At 52.2% G+C, this 8,833-nt stretch overlaps 1 protein-coding gene across 2 annotated transcripts; it reads left to right on the plus strand.

Annotated features, from left to right (window-relative positions):
• The first annotated feature begins 1,654 nt into the window (after positions 1-1,654).
• Positions 1,655-8,183, plus strand: VGLL2 (vestigial like family member 2). Of its 2 annotated transcripts, XM_042985342.1 has the most exons (4): positions 1,655-1,735; positions 3,992-4,298; positions 6,284-6,805; positions 8,100-8,183. In XM_042985342.1, the coding sequence occupies exons 1-4, from the start codon at positions 1,655-1,657 to the stop codon at positions 8,138-8,140; spliced, it is 951 nt and encodes a 316-aa protein (XP_042841276.1). In that variant the 3' UTR covers positions 8,141-8,183. The 2 variants fall into 2 exon arrangements, with proteins under 2 accessions (XP_042841276.1, XP_042841277.1); XM_042985343.1 differs by lacking the exon at positions 6,284-6,805 and having other exon boundaries at positions 8,100-8,140.
• The last annotated feature ends 650 nt before the right edge of the window (positions 8,184-8,833 follow it).

The raw sequence follows: 8,833 nt of genomic DNA on the forward strand, positions 1-8,833 counted from the left end.
TGTTTTTGTTTTAATGGGTAATAACTGGAGTTCCCTAATGCACGCGGCGTCTCCCGTGGTTCTGGGCTCTCCGAGCTCCCAAGCCCTGCCCCCGCCGCCACCTCAGGTCTCACCACCGCTATCTCCTCAACGCTCTTTCCACCACCTGACCCAGCCGTACGGACAGCCTAGTCTCGATTCGCCCCTAAACTTACGGGATGCAGGACTCCCCTGTGACACCCTCCTCCCCAGGGGGCTGTGATGGGAGTGGGGAGTGCTTGGGGAGGATGCAGAGCAACGCCAGAAGCCGGTCCAAGCCTGCCGAGCTCTCAGAGAAGGAAAAAGGGAACAACGACGCACGTTTCGCAATCAAAATGCATCCTTTCAACGCTTCGAAAATGAAACCTAAAATCCCAGCAGCTGTTTTACTGGTTGAAGAGACTACATACAGCAGCCCTCTCTGACCTCCCTGCATTCTCTAGGCCGACTCCTCTTGCAGCCAACAAGTCCTGGTCCCCAAAAGTTACCGCAACTTTAAAGGACTCACGCCGAGGAGACCGGGGGCTGCCGGGGGCTGCCGGGGGCTGGGTATGGCCTCCTGGACTCCTCGAAAGCAGCTCGCACGGGAGGGGCCGGATGCGGGGCGCCAACAACGCAGATGGGGCGGGTTCGGGTGGGGAACTTCAAAGAGAAAGTGCCGGGATCGAACACTAACGAGGCAGAAGGGACCGACCCCAGAGAGCTGAACTGAGGTGTGGGAGCTGGAGGCGGTCGGGCGGGCGGGGTCGGTAGAGGTGCAGGGGCGGTCTGTACTGTCTTCAGCCACCGCCTTTTCCCCCCCAGAGGGAGCTGCTCCGCTCCCGGGAGGAGTCTTCGGACTCCCTGGACTTCCTGTCTGAGACGACGAGGATCCCCTAGGGGATTCCTGGGGAAGGCGCTACCCTCCCGGCGCTCACCAGGCGCGGAGAGCCCACCTCCTGCCCCACCTCGCCAACCCCGGGTGCGCACACTCTCAAATCTCCAGTGTGAGGCCGGGGCTCTCCCAAGGGACCTTTGCCACCACGCATCAAACTTTTTTCTCTCCCCAAGTGCGAGAACCCCCACTTCGTCCCTTCCACACTCCCACCCCTTCTCTCCCATTCCGTCTCTCTCTGGGTTTCTCTCTCTCTCTCTCTCTCTCTCTCTCTCTCTCTCTCTCTCTCTCGGTTTAGCCTGAGAGTCCTACTCCTCGCGGTGCAAAGCTTCCGGCCTCAAGCTCGGGGGTGCGCCGTTCGCGGTACCCAGCTCGCCGCCGGGCGGCCCCGAGAAACACCTCGGTAGCCCCTCGGCCCCGGTCCCCGACTCCCTATTGGCCCCCGGTCCCCGCCCCCCCCCACGGTCCCCTCCCCCTTCCGCGGCCCAGAGTGGCGTCAGCACGCCTCCCCGGCGTGGGGTTTAAATGCCCACTAGCGGGAGCACCGGCGCTTCTGTCCCGGAGCAGCGTCCGGGTTGAAATTGCCGGGTGGGAGGGGAGCCTGCGAGCGAGCGGGATCCCGAGCCGCGGAGCGCGCTGCCCACCGCTCCGCCCGCAGATGACTCGGGAGCTCGAGCCCAAGCGCCGCCCATGCAGCATCCCTGCGCTCCACCGACCGAGAGTTGATGATAAAATACTTAGCCGTCTCCGCTGCGGGGAGCCATGAGCTGTCTGGATGTTATGTACCAAGTCTATGGTCCTCCCCAGCCTTACTTTGCAGCCGCCTACACCCCCTACCACCAGGTACGTGTCTCCCCCGGGCCGGGACCTCGGAGACGGGTGGCGCGCCCTCGCTGCCTAGAGCACCGCCTGTACCCCGAGGTCCGGGACGCCTCCGCACGGGTCCGGGGCGTCCTACCAGCGGCGGGAGCCTCGGGGATGCGGCGATTGCCGGCGCTGCCACACGGTCGCTTGAGCTAACCCTTTAGTGTGTCCACTTGCGCTCCCGGGAAAGCAGCTAAGCCCTGTTAATGCGTGCCCCGTCCTTCCGGGGAACAATCAGACGAGGTTCGTGTGAGCTGAATTGCCTCCTTAGAGTCTGTCGGACTCCAGATTCTTCGGTGCGGGGTAAGGGGAGCTGCGATCAACGCTCACGCAGGGAAAACCAAACTTTGGTCTCAAAGGTGAGAGTGACAAGAGAACAAAAGCAAAGACCTGCCTGTGCCTCTGTCTTTCTGTCTGAAATGCAAAGATCTGGCCACTCATCCCTGCAAGCTTATCTAAGGAGTAACTTTATTCCGTTTAAATTCTCAAGGGATCAGGCCAATTAATTCTGGAACCAGAGAATTCGTTACAAAGAGAACTGCTCAAAAGCATGGGTTTTATCATCTTTGCTCTGCAAAGTTCTGGGGATTATTATTGGGGTGCAGTTGACCTGGCAGAGGAGGGCTTCAAAGATAATATTCTTTTCGCTTTTCTTGAGGCTGAGTAACTGCATCAGGCTGTCCTGCTCTCCACAGGACAGTGGTTACCTGTAAGAAGACCACTTAACCCCAATTGGGCAAACTCTTGAAGTTTCCTTTAATTATTCCATTTTCCCTCTTCTCCGAGCTGAGTCTGGACGACCAGTTTTTCTTCCCATTTCCTCAGCTAGTGTAGTAAAAACTGAGGACCGTAGTCCAGTAAAAGAGTAAGTTCACACACCCAGGAGGCCGTAGGGGTCCCAAGCAGATTTCAAAGTGAGGGCTTGGACCCCTGCTTCAGAGAGACAGAAGTACATCCGGACCCCTAGTCCAAGTTTTTGCCCATTTTGCTTGCAAATTCGGAACGTCTATTCGAAAATTTCCTGCTGAATTAATGATGGAAGGAGTAGGTTTTGCGTTTTGCTTTTTTCCTTCTACCTCCCCCCTTTTTAAACTTTCCATCCAGGGAGTTTGTTTAGTCTCACAATATTCATTTGGGGAATCCTCAGAGTCCCTCATTATAAGCCAAGCGGGAATGTGGTGAAAGTGGTGATATTGCTAAATAACTACAGTCTTTTGGCTTCAGTGTCTGAGATGGTTCCTTCCCAGGCTGTGACTATTGCAAAGAGGAGAGGTGGGTTGATTTTCTGTCTGCTTGGTCCTTTCTCCTCCCTGGCCCTGGGCCAATAATCTATTCCATTAAGATCTCCGTTCATCTTTGTATGATCAGCCCGCTTTGAGGCCATCTCTCCCTGCATAAATGCTTTAACACTGCATTCAGTCCATTGCTCACTTCTAAGAAAATATTTCAGCAACCACACTTGGTTTTTAAAATCGCTACCAGACAGCCATAATTCACTCAACCTCACAGCCAAGATCTTCTTCTCTCCCTTTTATTACTTGTTTCCCCAATGTGCATAGAGATGGTGAAGGCAGAAGTGCTCAGGTTTTTCCTTACTCAAAAGAAGACCTCTTTCAAAACTGAGCTAGACTCTTAAGTGGACATTTTATGGGTGACCAAACAAATATCAACTTGCATTTATTTAAATGATTCATGTCAGGATGTCATTCCACGTTTTTACCCCACATGATTCCTTCCCAAATAGAACTACCTCATACCTCTTCGCAGTTCTTCATTCACATTCCTGGCTGCACAGAGTGGATTTTGGTGTTTTCGTGCTCTGTCACAACGATGCTTAAAGTCTTGCATCTTGTGCATCTACCTTGGATTCTTAAGCAGGGGACAATCAGGCCCGAACTGGAATTGGATGCCCTTCACCCTTGGAGCCGGATTTTAAAAATACATCTGCCCTGAGCCTGGCTCTGCGGTCAAACTCTGCTTATATCCTGGCTGCTTAGGCATCTTCTGGGACCTTTACCCTGACACCTTCAGAGAGCTTTCCGTGTGGTCTAGCGGCGATTCTGGGGAGACAGAGACACCAAGGAAGGCAGTCTGCCTGTCAAGAAGCTCGCAAAAGTTACTGAGCACAGGGGCTTATGCAGGAATGTCAGTTTTCCCCTGGATACCTTAGGGATCTGACCCCAATTTGCCATCTCTTTTGAAGCTGACTCCTCTATTCTTTCTCTCTTTGAGCAGAAACTAGCCTATTACTCCAAAATGCAGGAAGCCCAAGAGTGCAACGCCAGCCCCAGCAACAGCAGCGGCAGCTCCTCCTTTTCCAGCCAAACTCCAGCCAGCATAAAAGAGGAAGAAGGCAGCCCAGAGAAAGAGCGCCCACCAGAGGCAGAGTACATCAACTCCCGCTGCGTCCTCTTCACCTATTTCCAGGGAGACATCAGCTCCGTGGTGGATGAGCACTTCAGCAGAGCCCTGAGCCAGCCTAGCAGCTATTCCCCAAGCTGTACAAGCAGCAAAGCACCCAGGAGCTCGGGGCCCTGGCGGGGTGAGTAAAGGGCCCACTTCTAGGGGCAAATAGAGAGCCCTCTCAGTCTGCGGCCCAGCCACAGAGGCTCGAGGGAAGGCAGCTGAAGGAATCCTAGGTGTCAGAGGAGTTGAGGATGGGCATGTGGGGAGAGTAAGTAAAAGGAAGGAAGAAAGACCTCTCCTTGCAGAGGCAGAGCAGAGTAGAGCAGCGACCTAGAAAAACCACCAGCCTTGGAATTGGGAGTCCTGGGTTTCGTGCTGGCTCCACCAACTTCCTAGCAACATGACCTTGGGCAAGTCTCTTAACCTCTTTGAGGTCACTCTATTTACTGGTCTCTAAAATTAGAATGATACCTGCCCTCTTAACTATCCCTGGAGATGGCTGTTCAGCAAACAGAAAACTGTGTGTAAATGTGCTGCGGAAATGTGAGGTTTCCAACACTCTCCCAAGCCCTGAGGGAGATCTGCACCTACAACAACTTACAGGGCACTTGTAAGTTCCTGAAAATTTGCCCAGAGAAAAAAGTCTTAGACACCACTGTCAGCAAAACCTGCTGAAGAATGTCTCCTAAACCGTCCGTATGCTTTCAGAAAGAAAGTTAAAGTACCAAAGAAATAAAAATTTAGGTACAGCTGAAACATCTTAAGGATTTTCCCCAAACACACCCCCCTCTTTATTCTACCCTTCTCACAAAGCACTGCTTTCTCTAGCCTGGGACAATGATTTATTGGACAAGTCAACTAAATCTCCCTTCCATTCTGAAATCTCAATCTCCTTTAATTTCCAGGACAAGGAAACAAACTTTCTCACTAAACTTAATTCTTGATGTGTACCAAGCTGAGAAACGAAGACTTTGCTGTAAAAAGGAACACAAGTATTACATTTTATGGGGAAATGACAACCCCCACCCTCCCTTTTTTTCTTAAGAGTGTCTGACAGTTTGTGCAAGCCTTGCCTAGATAAGATCCCCAAATCATGAGTTTTGAACACAGAACATTCTTTTTATTCTCCAGTTGCCTAAATATTTTTAACAGGAAGACAGTTCACCACTTAGAATACATTTTTAATTTTTAATTCTTTAGAATGTTCTGCAGATGCCTTCCCCAGAGGAGATGCTCAGTACAGGTCCCTAGGATTAAATCTTTCTTTCCCTCCCCTTCCACTAAAGGCAACACGTTTGACCTAAATGCTGTTCTCTTAAAAATGCCTCCAGGCACTAGGGGTCAACAGTGATACTGGCAATAATAATTATTATTCCTGGCGTCCACACTTTAACGAACAAATATTATTAATTAAAACGTAAAAGATCTGTCCCTTTGTGTCCCTCTGCAAATAATACAGCTGCCCTTTTAGTAAGTCTAGTTTACTCTTTTGCTTGAGTTCTTGGAAAAAAATATTTGAAAGAAGGTTTCTAGAAAGGAGGCTAATAATAGCAAGACTTCGAAATATGTCGATGGACTTCCAGTCTATCAGAGGCCCTGGAGGGGCACATTTTCTGGAGCTGGGGAGGGTGAAACGCGAGAGGGGGTAGTGAAATCTCTAGGCTGCCGACCAAGAGCGGGAAGAGGTATCTTTAGCTAGGGGAGAGAGAGGCTGCGGGTTGGGAATGGGAGGCCGTGTCTGCCCCGGAGCCGCCGAAGCGGCGCAGCCCGCAGTGGAGGAAGCTCCCAGCGCCCCAAAACTGGAACTGCAGAGGGGTGTCTCACCGCTCTGCCTCTCCCAGCCTGTTCTGGGGTTTCCGCGCTGGAAACGCGTCTGCGAAATCCGAGGAAGCCGCCCTCCTTCCCAAGCAGTTTCTCCCATTTTGCGGTGCCTCGACCTCGAATTCGCAGGGTGCATCCGCCTCCGAAAGACACCGCCCCCGTGGGCGGGCAGCGGGTCGGCTCCCGGCCGCTGCTCGCCCGCACTTTGCCCGCCTGGCGCGTTCAGCGCTCCCGCTTCCATCTACCTGCGGTGACGCGCTCCTCTCTTCCTTTCCTCCCCTCCGCCTCGCCTGCCTGCAGACGGCTCCTTCCCGATGAGCCAGCGCAGCTTCCCCGCCTCCTTCTGGAACAGCGCGTACCAGGCTCCGGTGCCCGCGCCGCTGGGCAGCCCGCTGGCCACCGCGCACTCGGAGTTGCCCTTCGCCGCCGCCGACCCCTACTCGCCCGCCGCGCTGCACGGCCACCTGCACCAGGGCGCGGCCGAGCCCTGGCACCACGCGCACCCGCACCACGCGCACCCGCACCACCCCTACGCCCTGGGCGGCGCCCTCGGCGCCCAGGCCGCCGCCTACCCGCGGCCCGCCGCCGTGCACGAGGTCTACGCGCCGCACTTCGACCCGCGCTACGGGCCGCTGCTGATGCCGGCAGCCTCGGGGCGCCCGGCCCGCCTCGCGCCCGCACCGGCGCCCGCGCCCGGCAGCCCGCCCTGCGAGCTCTCCGCCAAGGGCGAGCCGACCGGCGCAGCGTGGGCCGCGCCCGGGGGACCCTTCGCGAGCCCCGCGGGGGACGTGGCCCAGGGTCTGGGACTCAGCGTGGACTCAGGTAAGCGGGAGAGGGACCTTGGCCTCCCCGGACCCCTCCTGCCCTGTGTCCGACCCTGGGTTGAGCCCCGGACCTCCCTTAGTTCTCCTTGGAGACCCCAGTGACCTTGTGGCCCAGGGGTCTGCATGGCAGGATTGTGCTTCAGTAAACAGATGACCCAGTGTCATCGGTGTGGGCAGAATGAGAAAGTAGGCTTTTTCCCCCCACAAATTAAATTTAAATAAATAAATAATAAATAAATTTGTTGGAAAGGTTCTATAGCTCTGCGCTGTTCAATCCTGTAGCCGCTAGCCACTTGAAAGGTGGCCAGGAGGAACTGGGATGTGCTTACGTGCCTGATACACACTGGATTTCAAAACTGTACCAAAAAAGAATGTGAAATTCATCTCACTGGTATTTTTATGTTGACTGCATGTTGAAATACTTTCGACACGTTGCATATTGAACATACTGGGTTAAATAAAATATATTGCGAAGATTCATTCTCACCTGGTTCTTTTTACTCTTTTTCAATGTGGCTGCTAGAAAATTTAGAATTATGCCTGTGGCCCCCATTGTGTTTTTATTGGACAGCGCTGATCTAGAGGACCTGCTCAGAGTGTAGTTCATAATCTTCTAAAGTTTGGGGGGGGGGGTACTGTCTCCTGGTGACAGTTATAAGGAAAGGAAAATATGATTTTGTTATCAACTTAATCGCCAATTAAATAGGTGTCTTAAAATGTAAAACTTAAGGAGAATGTGCTCTTAATGACAATACTGAATTTCTGACTTAAGGAGTTGAATTTGAAAGGTACATTCAAATAAGGGTTTACTCGTCTGCTTGCTTTACTTTTAGGGCATAACCAAAAAAAATGGTTATATTATAAATGCAATCATTGGCTTGTAGTCTTGCCCACTCGCCCTTCCTTCAGGTGAAGATTTGACATTTCTGTTTGCTTTGCTTTTGCTTTCATTCATGCCCTTTAGATGAATTCTGTGACATTTGCAATAAAACTGTGGCGTTTGTCTTTCTCTTTCCTTAAATACCTGTGCCTTCCCGTCCCCAAACCCTTCTCTCTCCCTCTCTTGTTTTTCTTCTCCGTCTCTCTCTCTCTCTCTCTCTCTCTCTCTCTCTCTCTCTCTCTCTCTCTCTGTTTTCTCTCTGTTTTCAGGTTTGCAGCCTCAGGACAAAAGCAAGGATCTGTACTGGTTTTAGACAGCCCACCTTCTTCCCTGTAGGTCTCTGCATAGCGCACTTGATGGCACTCAGCTGAAATCGAGTGGGTTTGTAACAGCTTCTGATCTTGGTTTGCAGCTCGTCGCTATTCCCTCTGTGGTGCATCCCTCCTGAGCTGATCTGCTGACCCAGGGTTTCCCCTTCCCTTTCCCTTCTGACCAGCCGTGGAGGCTCAGCATCTGTGCCTCTCACTTCATGGATGAGGACATGGGGGAAGGCAGAGACTTCAAACCTCTCCGTGTATTGGGAAAACCAAAACACACATCTACAGAAATATTGTCAAACCATAATTCCTTCTGTGGAAAGAGCAGATCCAAAGACTGAATTATGTTGAATGACTTTTGGGCACATCACTGGAAATATCTGCGGTGAGGTCACTTAGATGATACAATGTCATAAATTTTCTTGGAAAGAGGAGGAAAAAAAGAGACTTTTTGGTGTGAATATTTTTTATGCTGATGTGAATTATTTCATTAAGTAGTGTGGCCGTAGCACTACGGATGTCAGTATCCTCACATTTGAAATGTATTTGTATTTGCATCAAAGACTGTGGTAGAGAAGTAAAAGAGGCCAATTCCTTCTTCCTCACCTCATAGCCTCCAGTTCCCTTCCTGCCAGCTCCCTCTCTGCAATACCCACTCCAGACACAAAGACACTTTTTTCCTTTGGACTGTGAACATGGAAGCCTCAGCCTAAATGTGAGTGGCAAGTGGCTTATCTGGAGCCACCTGCCCAAGTCTTACTGAAATGCAGCTGTTGTAGGACAACTGTTTAAAACTCCAGAAATACATCGACCAAGGTGGCACTTCCCA

The sequence above is a fragment of the Panthera tigris genome, chromosome B2, assembly GCF_018350195.1.
Source record: "Panthera tigris isolate Pti1 chromosome B2, P.tigris_Pti1_mat1.1, whole genome shotgun sequence".
NCBI lineage: Eukaryota > Metazoa > Chordata > Mammalia > Carnivora > Felidae > Panthera > Panthera tigris.

Excerpts from the sequence above, each read along its gene's own strand:
- VGLL2 (XM_042985342.1), top strand. The coding sequence starts at position 1,655 with ATGAGCTGTCTGGATGTTATGTACCAAGTCTATGGTCCTCCCCAGCCT. Across the intron at positions 1,736-3,991 it reads CCTACACCCCCTACCACCAG|AAACTAGCCTATTACTCCAA; the intron begins GTACGTGTCTCC and ends CTCTTTGAGCAG. Across the intron at positions 6,806-8,099 it reads GGGACTCAGCGTGGACTCAG|CTCGTCGCTATTCCCTCTGT; the intron begins GTAAGCGGGAGA and ends CTTGGTTTGCAG.